Here is a 13940-nt window from a genome sequence, read left to right on the forward strand (position 1 = left end):
TTAGCAACAAATGATAAATAAACCTAAGTCGGCCTTGTAGAAAATAGTTATATACGTCTTTCAAAAAGTTGCAAAAGATGAAAACAGGAAAAGAATTTTTCCTTTTTTTAAAAAAACTGCACTTTTGCCTCCACCGACTTGGCTGACTCCCATAATTAACTATTAGAAGCTTGCTTTGCTTTTTAAGCAAATGCTGTTGATTCTTATGATCCTTATAGAATCCTGCAAGCCACACATAAGTATTTTAGGAGCGATAAGCATCTCAGAAGCCACGGATCACTTATTTCTGCTCTAATGCATCTTTTAAAATGATCTTTTGCAAACGGTTGCCTTATTCTCCAACCCTTCGTTAAGTTGTATGGCATGCAATTTTTTTTTTTTAGCAAGGGCATTGCTCTCCCAGTGTGGTAGCTTCCTCTGAGGAATGTACAACATTTGGAACGAAACCACTCTTCACCCCTTCCCATCCATCCTGTATTGAAATCTCTCCTTTTTTCACAAGTTCGTATATGTCCTTAGTGAGAATAGTGAATGACTCTTCAACGTTTATGGCTTCCTTGGCAGATGTTTCTATGTATTTCATGCCACAGGCAGATGCTAATTCTTCAGCTTCCTGTCTTGTAACCTGGCGCTCTGATTCCAAGTCGCATTTGTGTCCCACCAAGATAAAGATAATCTGGAACGGCTGAACATGCATTTTTGCTTCATCCAACCAATCATAGACGTGTTCAAAAGAAGACCTGTTTGTGATATCAAACACCAGCAAGCCGCCTACTGAATTCCGGTAATAGGAACGGGTGATTGACCTGTAAAATTAAAAGGGAGAGACAAGCTCAGCAGGAATATTACACTTTAATGTGTACATTTCAAAAGCAATGGGAAGGGAAGCGGGACAGTAAGTATCTGCAGGGTCGTGTTGCTTTTTTCAAAATAATAAAAGCATACTCTGTTCCTTCCCTACACGTGCCAAGTTTGGCCTTGAATTGTATCAGTGCTGAAATGTGCAATAATGCCACACTCCTAGACTCCTATGTTCCTGGGGAGGAAAGCTGTAGCAAATCTAGACAGCATAATAAAAAACATAGACATCACCCTGCCAACGAAAGTGCGCATAGTCAAGGCTATGGTTTTCCCAGTTGCAATGTATGGCTGTGAAAGTTGGACCATAAGAAAGGCTGAGTGCCAAAGAATTGAGGCCTTTGAACTATGGTGCTGGAGAAGAGTCCTGCGAGGCAATCAAACTGGTCAGTCCTAGAGGAGATCAACCCTGACTGCTCTTTAGAAGGCCAGATCCTGAAGTATTTGAAACTCAAATACTTTGGCCACCTAATGAGAAGGAAGGACTCACTGGAGAAGAGCCTAATGCTGGAAAAGATTTTTTTTTATAATACTTTTTTTTTTTAAAGACAAACAAACATTTAATACATCAATCCTCCCTTCTTTGTGATGCCTCGGTGTTATCTTCTAGGCTTCTTTTCCATCTTCCATGAGTTTCTTCTATCTTCACATTCATCCAAACTATTCTAACATTTCATTTCTAAATCAATATTATAGTCATCATTTATACACAATTATAGTATCAATCATTTATATCTCTTTTCCAATCAACTATAAAAATATTTCCATGTTTTAAAATATTCTGATTCCTCCTTATCTTTAATCATCAAGGTTAACCTATTCATTTCTGCACAGTCTAAACATTTTTTTATTACTTCTTCCAAGGGATGCTGGGAAAGATTGAGGGCAAAAGAAGAACGGGACGACAGAGAATGAGGTGGCTGGATGGAGTCACTGAAGCAGTCGACGTGAGCTTAAATGGACTCCAGAGGACGGTAGAAGACAGGGAGGCCTGGAGGAACCTTGTCCATGGGGTCACGGTGGGTCGGACACGACTTCGCAACTAACAAAAACAACACCACACTCACACCTTCTATGGATGCCAGTAGAGCTGGATAGAATTAAAGTGAAAACAGACAATTCTGTTATCTTGTCCAGCTTGCCCTCTTGTGCAAATGTATGGTAATTTAGGATATGAATGCCAGCTAGTCTGGAGAACTGTGTCTCCAGATCATATGCTGGAATAAATAAACCATCCTCTAAGAAAAAAAAAATAGCCTTTTGGATAGACACTTTCAGTCTAGCCTTTTGCCTAATTTCCCAACTTCTCCATGTGCAAATATTAAATAAAAATGTATTAGATCTCAGAATATCCGTTGCATCTCAGGCTCCTTAGTCCCACTTCTACACCAGTTTTTTTAAAAGTAGTTTTAATTTTTTTTTTTTTTAAAAAAATAAGGATTCTAACAAACTGCAAAACAAAGCACTAGCCTAAACCTGTGGTGGGATTCAAATTTTTTTACTACTGGTTCTGTGGGCATGGCTTGGTGGGTGTGGCATGGCTTGGTGGGCGTGGCTTGGTGGGCGTGGCAGGGGAAAGGTATGGTAAATCTCCATTCCCTCCCCACTCCAGGGGAAGGTTACTGGAAAAATCCCCATTTCCTCCCAATCAGCTGGGACTCGGGAGGCAGTGGCCAATCTGCCAAGGTGGGGGTGTGGCCAATCAGAAGTGGTATTTACCAGTTCTCCGAACTACTCAAATTTTCCGCTACTGGTTCTCCAGAACTGGTCAGAACCTCCTGAATACTACCTCTGGCCTAAACCATGGTTCATTTCCAGTGATACTTCTAACTTCAGGATATACACTGGATGGATTAGTAGAAAATACTAGTGATGATTTGAAGTGACAATGACACTTTGAAAAAAGTGACTTATGATCACTCCTCACATCACGGCTTTCCCCAGTCACATGATCAAAATTCAGGCACTTGTTAACTGGCATGTATTTAAAATGGTTGCAATGTCTTGTGGTCACCTGAACGCCAGTTGCAACCAGCCTCAGGCAAGCAAAGCAAAGTCAGTGGGGGAAGCCAGGCGTTAACCCTGAAGCTCAGTGGTGGTATTCAGCTGGTTCTATCCAATTTGGGCAAACTGGTAGTGGTGGCTGTGAGAGGCTCCGCCCACCTGCCCGGACGTCATCACGTCCCGTTTTTGATGCTCTGTGCATGCACGGAAGGCTCTGCATCAGTGGTGGGTAGGTAGGTAAATTGAGGACCCAGTTGTGGGGGCAATAAGCTGGCTTTGTATAAATATACAAAAGAATGAAGGCTATTGCTTAGCACATTGTAAGCCGCCCTGAGTCTCCGGAGAAGGGCGGCATATAAATCAAATTAAAAAAAAAAATCCTAAAGAATTGTCACATGACCATCAAGCCACACCCACATAAATAAGCCACGCCCACAGAACTGGTAGTAAAAAAATTTAGAACCCACCCCTTTCTGCGCACGCACAGAGGTGGCGTGTGTGCTTACATTTGCGTAGCAAAGGTAAGTGAATACCACCCCTACTGAAGCTGACCTGGGTGAAGCCATATCCCTCGCTGCCTCCCCCTCTGCCAAAAGCTAGGTATCCAGATGCAGCCCCTAGCTAACCCAATATGCTTTGCACAAGTTGATGGGACGCTAATTGGGGGGACACCTGCCACTCTGATCATCAAGCATTTAGAATTGGGCTGTCGCTGGGAACTCATTTGATTCGTGGTGGCGCCAAAAATGCCCAAAGGGATCATCCTGGGACTGGCATGACTAGACAAATGGTGTCCCACCATCTTCACCGGAAGGTGAAGCTGGGACTAGGACCCCCTTCCCCCTCCTAACCCTGCGGGGGAAGAGATACCCAAGCCGCAAAATGGCAGGTTTGCTTAATGACCATGTGATTCACTTAACAGCTGCAATGATTTGCTTAACAACCATGAGTCATAAAATCGGGCATGACTCACTCTAAAGCTGCCTTACTTAGCAGGGGAAATTTTGGTCCCAATTGTGGTCATACGATGAGGACACTTGAAGTGTGTATGTCAAGGAAGGAAAAAATAAAATGGACTTATGGATCTATGAATGATTGGTCACAATTGCTTAATGATGAGCAAAAGATTCTTTACATGTATTCAAATACATTTTTTCCCTCACTGGTGCTTCACACATCCAAGATGATGGATGACCTATAATTTGTTCTAGCCCCATAAAACTTCTTTTTTGTTTTTGTTTTGTTTTTTAAAAAAAGAAGTCGGAGCCTTTCCAGCTTTGTTTCAGTCTGTTACTCTTCTACTGCTGTATTTTTATTACTGCACTGTTGTTCTGTTTTGGTGCCTAGTTCTATTTATCTGCATTTTTTTTTTTTAAAAAAAAAACATTTTCAAATGCTTTTAGCCTTTGTTAGCCACCCAAAGAGCAACAAAGGTGTAATTTCCCAAACAAACAGAAGCACCTGGAAAGAAGCTGGCCTTTCTCAGGAACGGAAAAACTAACGCACGAGCCTAATTCGGCTTATCATCCGTCTCTCAAAACCACACTGTTGCTTTGTCAGCAAGAATTAGAGGTGTGCATATTATTAATATGTAAGAACTGCACATGCAGGTACTTTACCTGGAGAGTTAATGAATTCAATAACCTGGCTTTTTCCTTTTGGTTAATGGGCAATTTCTCCCTCATTGTGCTTACACAATGCACCAAGTCACAAACCAGCCACTACCTTTTAGCCTAGGCTGTTGTGCAAGCTCATTCCATGTGGTTAAGTCTATGACATAGGTAATCCTCAACTTACAACAGTTCGTTTAGTGACCGTTCAGTTACAAAGGCACAGAAAAAAGTGACTGATTATGACTGTTTTTCACACTTACGACCGTTGCAGCATCCCCATGGTCACACAATCAAAAATCAGATGCTGACAACTGACTTCATGTTTATGACAGTTGCAGTGTCCCAGGGTCACGTGATCACTTTTTGCGAACTTCTGACAAGCAAAATCAATGGGGAAGTCAGATATACTTAACAATGGTGGCAAGAAAGGTCGTAAGATGGAGCCAAATTCACTGAACTATCTTGTTGATCAAGAGAAATGTTGAGTTCAATTGTGGTTGTAAGTCGAGGACTTAACCTGTACCTGTGTCAACTTAATAAATAGGTTAGAAGTTAGGATTAATTTCACAAAAGGCAATTCAGTCCACTGGGGCTTCATTGCGTGAAGTAAATGAATCAGGCAGGCAGGCATATCTTGTGGATTTCCTGCTTCTAGAGCAGTGATGGCTAACCTTTTTGCCGTCACGTGCCAAAAGCGGGGGAAGCACGGCGAGGTCGCCCATGTGTGTGCCCACACCCATAATTCAATGCGCCCTGCTCCTGCGCATGTGTGCCCCCCCGCTTTTAGCACGTGATGGCACAGTGGGCCCAGTAGGCCCGTTTTTAACCTCCCCAGGCTCCAGAGGCTTTCTAAAAGCCTGGGGAGGGCGAAAACAGCCTTCCCCACACCCCCGGAGGCTCTCCGGAGGCTGGAAACAGCCCATTTCCCAACTTCCGGTGGGACCAAAAAGCGCAAAAATCAGCTGGCCGGTGCACACATGCATGCTGGAGCTGAGCTACAGCAACGCTCGCATGCCCACTGATACGGCTCTGTGTGCCACCTGTGGCATCCGTGCCATAGGTTTTCCATCACTGTTCTAGAGAATCCAGCTCCAAGCTGCTAACTGGATCCCAGCTCTAAGCGGTGATAATGTCATCATGACACAACGAGTACAAATTACATAACTGATGTCATGTGTGACATCATCTCTCCACTGCAGATGCTCAGTTCCACTTGTCTTTTGCGGCCAACTAGTGTCCAGAGTTAAGATTGCCTCTGAGCATTATACAACTGTAACCAAAACAACTAATAGCCACTGCCTTATCCTTGGCGAACCCATCGATTTCAAAGCTGTGTCAGCAAATGCCTACTAACATTTCCCATGGCATGGCCTTTCTCACGGATGAATTGCGTGAATGCTTCCCATTGGCCAATTGGATGTTTTCTTTGGTTCCCGATGATCAAAGATGGACCAGAGCAAACAACAAAGCTTGCTAGTTTAAATATAACTCTTGGGGGGTGAGGGGGGGCAGCTGAGGCTTTGGGGTGGCAGTGGCAAAAATCATTCGATCACAGATACGGGCTGCCAACAAAGCACATTTTTTCATTTCAGAAGCCACCCTTATTTACCCAGCAGAGGAAAAAAAAAAGTGTTTTGTTTCCTTTAAAAAGGTTTCTTGCTGCAAAGCCACAAATTATATCCCACGCTTGACGGGAGTTAATTTCCCCGATTCTAGAGGCTCAGATACGAACCCGCATATTTCAAAGAGCGAGTAAAAAGTTTAGCCGCAAGCACACTCGCGAATGAAGGAACGCGCGCGCGTGCGTGGGTTCACACACACGCACACACAGAGAGAGAGACAGACACGCAAGTGACAAAAGTGGGCGTGGCCAGGGAGTGGCACTCTGCACGTCCTCAGATGCTTCGGAGGATGCGGAATCTGTTTTACTATTTCTCCTCCGGACTGAGCTTTGGGGGGGTGGGGGGGTGGGAAGCAGAGAGAGATTTTTGGAAGGCGATGCCAAGCAAAAGCGGGCCGGGAAACCGAAGCCCCGAGCGGGTCGGCGTCGGCTGCCTGTACCTGAACCTCTCCTGGCCCGCCGTGTCCCACAGCTGCAGCTTGATCCTCTTGCCCGGCTCGATCTCCACAAGGCGGGAGAAGAAATCCACCCCGACGGTGGGATCGCAGTGCATCGGGCCCGGGAAACGGCCTTCGGTGAAGCGATGCAAGAGGCAGGACTTGCCCACCGTGGAATCGCCCAGCACGATCAGGCGAAACTGGTAGATCCAGATGGCCGCGTCCATGGCGGTCTCCCCGCCGCCGTCCGCCTGGTGGCCGCTCCCCTTGGCCTGGTTGGGGCGCCTCCTCGGGCGGTGCCTGCACCGAGCTCCCACGGCCCCTATCCCGGGCATTGGCGCAGCAGGAAGGAAGGCAGGAAGGAAGGGAGGGAGGGAGGCGCTTTCGGTCTGGCGCGAGGACTCGACCCGAAAAAGCCGGAGATCCCCTCGGGCGGAGGCGGCTGGGGTTTCCCTGCACCACGGCCCGGGTGTCAGCCGAAAGTCGCCCGGTGATCGATAGGGCTGGAGACCCTCGCGCTCTCCCTTCGGTCCGCCGTCCCGCTCGCTCGCTCGCTCGCCCGCCTTGCCACGCTGCTTCTCGCTGGGTTCCCGTACGCTCTCCTTTGTTCCCGTACGCTGCGAGTTGCGAGGTGGAAGGCTGGGGGCAGCGGTGGGAGGGGGCTGGGTTCGCCTTCCAATTTTCTGTCCCTGGTGGGTTGCAGGAGGGGGAGGGGGGAGGGGGAGGGGGAGGGCGGGGCTTGTCCAGAGCCTTTATTCTTGAGATGAGAGAAGGAGAGAAGAAAGAAAGAGAGAGAGAGAGAAAGAAAGAAAGAAAGAAAGAAAGAAAGAAAGAAAGAGAAAGGAAAAAGGAAACAAAGGGAAAGGAAAGGGAAAGAGGAAAGAGGAAAGAAAGAGAAAGGAAAAAGGAAAGAAAGAGAAAGGAAAAAGGAAAGAAAAAAAAGGGAAGAGGAAGAGGAAGGAAAGAGGAAAGAAAGAAAAGGAAAGAAAGAGAAAGGAAAGAAAGAAGAAAGAGAGAAAGAAAAGAGAGAGAAAGAGAAACTGTTCATTTTTGACTGATAGGTGGGTCTGTGCCATGGGGTCAGCCTTTGTGGGATGGGAGTTAGCAAGGTTTAGTATCTCCTCCTCCTCCTCCTCCTCCTCCTCCTCCTCCTCCTCCTCCTCCTCCTCCTCCTCTTCTGCCTGTTTTGATCTGCGCTTGTGTTTTCCATAGACTTCAGCTATTGGTCCAGAGATCCTGGGAATAGGCTCAGGATTGGAGAGGTCAGGAAAGCTTTCTCAGCCCATCACCCAGCAAAATATCAGGAGCTGATCAACTTGGTCAGGACCATTTCTGACTGCCTGATGGAAAACAAGAACTCTGACTTGAAGATTCTGACATGTGCCAGAGCAGCTGCACCATTACAGACAAATTCTCTACTACAGTGTTGGCAAGTTTAAGAACCCTGGGAGTTTAAACTTAAACTTTCCAAGGTTGAGAAACACTGGTCTAGTAGAAGTGGAAAACAAGGAAGAAGGAGACCAGAACAAAGAATTAGAATGCTGGGGGTTGCTTCCTAATCTCCTTATTTGCAAGTGTGTGATGCTATAGTAGCTGCTAAAAAGGTTTTAATTGCACAAATAAAAGAAAAATGCAAGAATATTTAATGAGGAACTTTGAACACAACCAACTCCCCAATGACTCTTCAAGACCTTAGATAGAGGTTTTCTTAGAACCATGTCCATTCATAGAGAACCTGGGACAACCTTGAATGTTACTCTCCACCTTGTAGAGTTGGGAATGATGGCCACTCTAATCCAACACATCTGGGCAGTATCACATTTGGGAAGGTGTCTGGAGGAATGGAGATCAGATTCCATGTCAGTTTTAATATTTCACTATGTTAAAAGAAAACTCAGCCTCTATTAAATAATTGCATTCAGCATTATAAATCCACATTGTCTAAAACGTAAAGGTAAAGGTTCCCCTCGCACATATGTGCTTGTTGTTCCTGACTCTAGGGGACAGTGTTCATCTCCATTTCAAAGCCAAAGAGCCAGCTCTGTCCAAAGACGTCTCTGTGGTCATGTGGCTGGCATGACAATGCGAAAGGCTCATGGAACGCTATTACCTTCCCACCAAAGGTGGTCCCTATTTTTCTAGTTGCATTTTTTACGTGCTTTTGAACTGCTAGATTATCAGAAGCTGGGACAAGTTACGGGAGCTCACCCCATTACGTGGCACTAAGGATTCGAACCGCTGAACTGCCGACCTTTCGATCAACAAACTCAGCGACTTAGCCACTGAGCCATCCCATCCCATCCCTTTGTCCACATTGTCTAGGTTCCAACAATTAATATGAGTTTATTTTTTCTGTCCTGATTCATCTCCTTGCCCATTGCATCACAAGTTGAACAGTTCTTTTTTGTCACTGTGTAATGGATAGTGTGGTGTGTGTGTGTGGGGGGGGGTCCTTTAGCTTTTGCCAGCATACTCTGGCACCCATGCTGCTGTTTTTAAGTAGGGAAGAAAGTCGGCTATGGCAGATGGAGCAGAGGTTAAAGGCAGGGGAGCTATCCATTCAGCACCATGTTGGTGCGCCTCACTTAAAAACTGAATGCATCATCAGCAACGAAACACAACAGTCTGTTTTCTGAGAACAAATTGGTTGCATGCCTAATACAAATGTCTGTGTGTCTCCATGTTGGGGGAGGGGGGAGAGAAAGAAACTGCAACCTTTTGAGAAAACTGGAAATAAAATCCAAATTGGCTTCACGTTTTGCAAGCTGGTATCCCCAGCTGCACTTTTGAATTAGCATGCAGTAAGAGAAGGGACATTTCTACATCAAAAGAGGAACAACCATTAGTTGACCACTAAAAAGAAAACTAATCATCATCAGTCACTTGGCTGTACATTTATTCTTGCCTTGGGCTGTGGGTCTGAAGCTGCTTTAGGATTTTCAACAGAGGGGATTTTTTTAAAAAAAGTTATTGACTGTTTTGATTTAAATCAACTCCACTTGGGATTGTGTGTGTGCATGTGTGAAAAGTGCATTATACATGTTTGAAAATAAATAATAATACAGAATAAAGAGGGATATGTTTCCTTGTTGAAAAGCTCCTCTGTAAGGGAAATGGATGGTTAACATATAGTTTGATATATAGATATCAAACCTACACACACACATATACACACATACATACATATATACTCTCTCTGTGTGTGTGTATGTATATGTATATGTATGTATGTGTGAATATCAAACTTCTTAACCACTCATCTCCCTTATAAAGGATCTTTCAAACAATGAAACATATCCCTCTTTATTCTGTGTTCAATTTTTAATAAATAATATATTTATTTATTCAATAAATATTCATACACACACACATATATATATACACACACAAACACACATACACACACATATATATGCACACACATATATATGCATACATACACACACACACACATACATGTGTGTGTGTGTGTGTGTGTGTGTCCGTCCCTGCCAAGTTGTGTCCTACTCTAGGGGTGGGGATCAATTCCATTTCTTAGCTAAGGGAGCCAGCATTGTCCAAAGATGCTTGGCCAACATGACTATATACTAAGGCGCATGGAATGCTGTTACCTTTCCCACAAAATTGGTACCTATTTATCTACTTGCATTTGCATGCTTTTGCATTGCTAGGTGGGCAGGAGCTGGGGCAAGGATGGGAGCTCACCCATCACATGACACTTTAACCACCCAGCCATCGTGCCCCCTTGGATGGAGGGCAAGCTGAAAACAGGATTTCTTGATAGCTTGTATTTGATTTTGGAAGTGAAACATGACAGAGCACAAACCAGATTGAATGTGAGCCTTTTTGGCATGGAAATCTTTTGTATCTTGTTTCCTGCTGTGTGCATTTTATTTGTTATTAGGTTTATGTTCCACCTTCCTCCAGAAGCTGTAGATGGCATATACAGTATTCTGCCTTCTATGTTTTCCCCACAACAGTGAGAACTAAATATGGTTACATTTATTGAGCCAAAAGCCTCTTGTACATATTCCAGGAGGCCTTGTATCGTATATCTGATTTTTGACACCAGATATTAAGACCTGATGAAGTGTTACAAGAGTCTGTATTATGCATATTGGATGGAACAGTATGTGTTATATTAGAACAAAAAGAAATTAATGTTCCTAATTGGAAAACTTGGTGCACTAAAGCCATTTTCCAGTAAAATGTTACTTAGGAAGAATCCCACAAAAGTATTACTTCTCTCTTTACTCTCATCCTTATGTACTCTAAAAGATATGCAAAAGAACTAAATAAGTATATCTGGAAAATATCAGATTGATACACCAAATATTCGATATATCAAACTGATTTACTTGCTGAGTCACCTAGCTTTTATTGGGTTAGTTGTGTGGCATATAACAAGCACATTTGATTACAGGTAAATAATGAAATAAATAATCTGAATTTTTTTTTACATTCTCATCAACAAAGCTCACAATGATTTTTAGATCAAATAGTTGGTCAAGTTCAGTATTTTATTTTTGCCTTCTGCATAGGAGTATATCAAACTAAAGAAGCATTAAATAACCAAGTGTTTGCATCTGAACTGCACCGAAATTGTGTATCCTTCTTGTTAAAATAAACTCCACTGATGAATCAGCTAAAACTTCACATTTTTGTAAAAAGGCTCTGAAGTGATAGAGGATAATATATGTATTATTTCTGGCAAGTGGCTGAATCTCTACAGGGGTGCCTTTCGTCCTATGGCTAACAGTCCGAGGGCTAAATTAGAAATGTCAACAGATGTTGGTAGATTCCAAAATGTTCTAGTACCATGTTTCCCCAAAAATAAGACCCTGTCTTATATTTTTCTGAACTCTGAAATAAGCGCTTAGCCTTATTGCCATGCACTCAAAAGCCCTATTGGGCTTATTATCAGGGGATGTTACAGGATAGGTAACATGATCACACTTTGCACAATACAAAGCTGCAAACATTTCTTGGCTTCCCTGTAATATTTACTTTTTGGTAAATGTTTCTCCCCATCTGGTATATACATATCAACATTTTTATAATTAGTGAAAAATCATGGAACTATAGCTGGAGAATTCTGGGAGCTGAACTCCACACATCTTAAAGTTGCCAAGGTTGAGAAATACTGCAAAATCACAATCAATACAGAATAAAGGCTACAATCAATTAACCAATCGCAACATGTTAAGAGAAAAGTGTTAAAAGCATGTGGGGTTGCCTGAGCTTGGAGTGCATGGATGAGAGACCATCAAGCCAACCTGGCACTATAGACTGTGAGTTAAAAGAACATTTCAGAAATAAACAGTGGCAAAACAGTTCTTTTAACATTGCCATTGTCTATGAGTAAAATTCATAGACATGTCTATATAGGTTCCTAAACTTGACTTGAAAGTATTCCTTCCTTTTACATAAAGTGCAGAGGTGGTATTCAGCAGGTTCTGACCAGTTCTGGAGAACCGGTAGCGGAAATTTTGAGTAGTTTGGAGAACCAGTAAATACCACCTCTGACTGGCCTCGCCCTCATCTATTCTCTGCCTCCTGAGTCCCAGTTGATTGGGAGGAAATGGGGATTTTGCAGTAACCTTCCCCTGGAGTGGGGAGGGAATGGAGATTTTACAGTATCCTTCCCCTGCCACACCCACCAAGCCACGCCCACCAAGCCATGCCATGCCCATCAAGCCACGTCCACAGAACCTGTAGTAAAAAAATTTGAATCCTGATGATATACTGATGAAGTATATCTGTGTGTGTGGGGAGAGAGAGAGAGAGATACAGAGGGAGAGGGAGAGGGAGAGGGAGAGAGACAGAGACAGAGACAGAGAGAGACAGAGACACACAGAGAGACAGAGAGACAGAGACAGAGAGACAAGACACACACACATACACATACACACAGAATGTGGGATTTTCACGCACCACAAAACTATGATTTATTTAACCATGTTTTAGTAAATAAACTAAAATTGATTGGGTTTCCATCTCATACAAAACTCTGATATGTCATTTATAAACCACATTGACCAGATTAATGCAACCCATTAAGCAAGCACCTTATGGTTTAGTATGGTATATTGATTTAGCTTGGAGTGGGGAAGAAGAGGAGGAAGAGTGGACATCTATAAATGTTTGTATTATATCTATGTTATTTACCTAGCATATATAGTTAGCCTTGGTATCCAGGTCCAACTTCTGTATAATGGGACTTAGAGACAAGATTTTTTTTTTCAGCATGTTATTTTAGTTATTTTTTTCAGTATGACTCTTACTACGCTTAACAAATAGAGGCCAGAAATTAACCTATAAATGAAAACGTATCAGCTCTTTTTGACTGGTTGTTGTTCACAAGTGGCCTCTAGTGGTAGTACAGAACAGTTCCAGATATAGGATATTCCAATTGTTTTGTTCTGTTTTTGTGATGGGGATGAAGGTTATAAGCTTACCTCTTTCTCAGAGAGCCTGTGTAAATGCTCACATTCTAATTCATTCATTCATTAATTACTCGGCTGCCCATCTTATCACAGGGTAACTCAGAGAGCTTCTAATATTAAAGAGATAATACCTGTACAATACCTATAAATACTATATTATAAAAATATGAATACTCAACCATAACTAAATGATGGGGAGGGCGGGAGAAGGATGAGCAGGGTGGGAAGAGGGATCTCTTATTAATCTATCAACCACCTCCACCTTTCATTGGAGCCCCAATCCAACTGGCAGAGCCATCATCTTTAAGCTCATGGAGCCAACCTCATTCTGAAAGCAAGATGCTTCAAAGGGCAGGTGCAATGGCAGAGAAGGCTCTTCTCCTGAACCCCTTCAGCTGGAAAACCCTGGCTGATGTGGCCTGCAGCATGCCTCTTCTGCTGGCATGGGTGGGGTAGCCCAATCCCAGTGGGATGAGAATGGTTCCTCAAATAGCCTGGACCCAAGCCATGGCATTTTCTTGCACTGCTCATTGTTTCTTGCAACTGTTCACAGATGTCAGGTTGTTGATGTTACCTAGTTGGGCAATGAAATGTCTGCAAGCCAACAACAAGCTCAGTGAGCACCAATGACTTCACACCAATGACTTCACCTGAGCCACAATATCATCTTCTATTTGTTCTATTGTTTCTGCTGAGGCACTTCCAAATCATCAAGCTCTGTACTCAAGAGTGGTGATGGAGGGAATCTCATTAGGCTGAGGTAGTAGCCATGTGTGGACCAGATAAGCAATTGTGAGTAGGATATTATAATTTCTAATGGTACAATTAAACACACCCTTGGAAGGCCTGAAAGACCAGATTAGGGGACGTACCATCATGGGGGAAAAAATCAGTCTATGTGGTCTCTTAAGAACTGACAATGACTTGTTGGCCCATAATCATCATTAATGACAAAGTAGCA

General features: G+C 43.3%; 1 protein-coding gene across 1 annotated transcript; it reads right to left on the bottom strand.

Moving 5' to 3' along the window:
* Window positions 1-362: 362 nt before the first annotated feature.
* RAB39A (RAB39A, member RAS oncogene family) lies at window positions 363-6868 on the bottom strand. The gene is made up of 2 exons (XM_070943936.1): window positions 6537-6868; window positions 363-806 (listed from the first exon to the last, which is right to left on the bottom strand). Exons 1-2 carry the CDS (start codon window positions 6866-6868, stop codon window positions 380-382), a joined length of 759 nt encoding a protein of 252 aa, XP_070800037.1. The 3' UTR covers window positions 363-379.
* Window positions 6869-13940: the final 7072 nt, after the last annotated feature.

The sequence above is a fragment of the Pituophis catenifer genome, unplaced genomic scaffold (assembly GCF_029215685.1).
Source record: "Pituophis catenifer annectens isolate HBS135680 unplaced genomic scaffold, rPitCat1.0.hap2 SCAF_4, whole genome shotgun sequence".
Taxonomy (NCBI): domain Eukaryota; kingdom Metazoa; phylum Chordata; class Lepidosauria; order Squamata; family Colubridae; genus Pituophis; species Pituophis catenifer.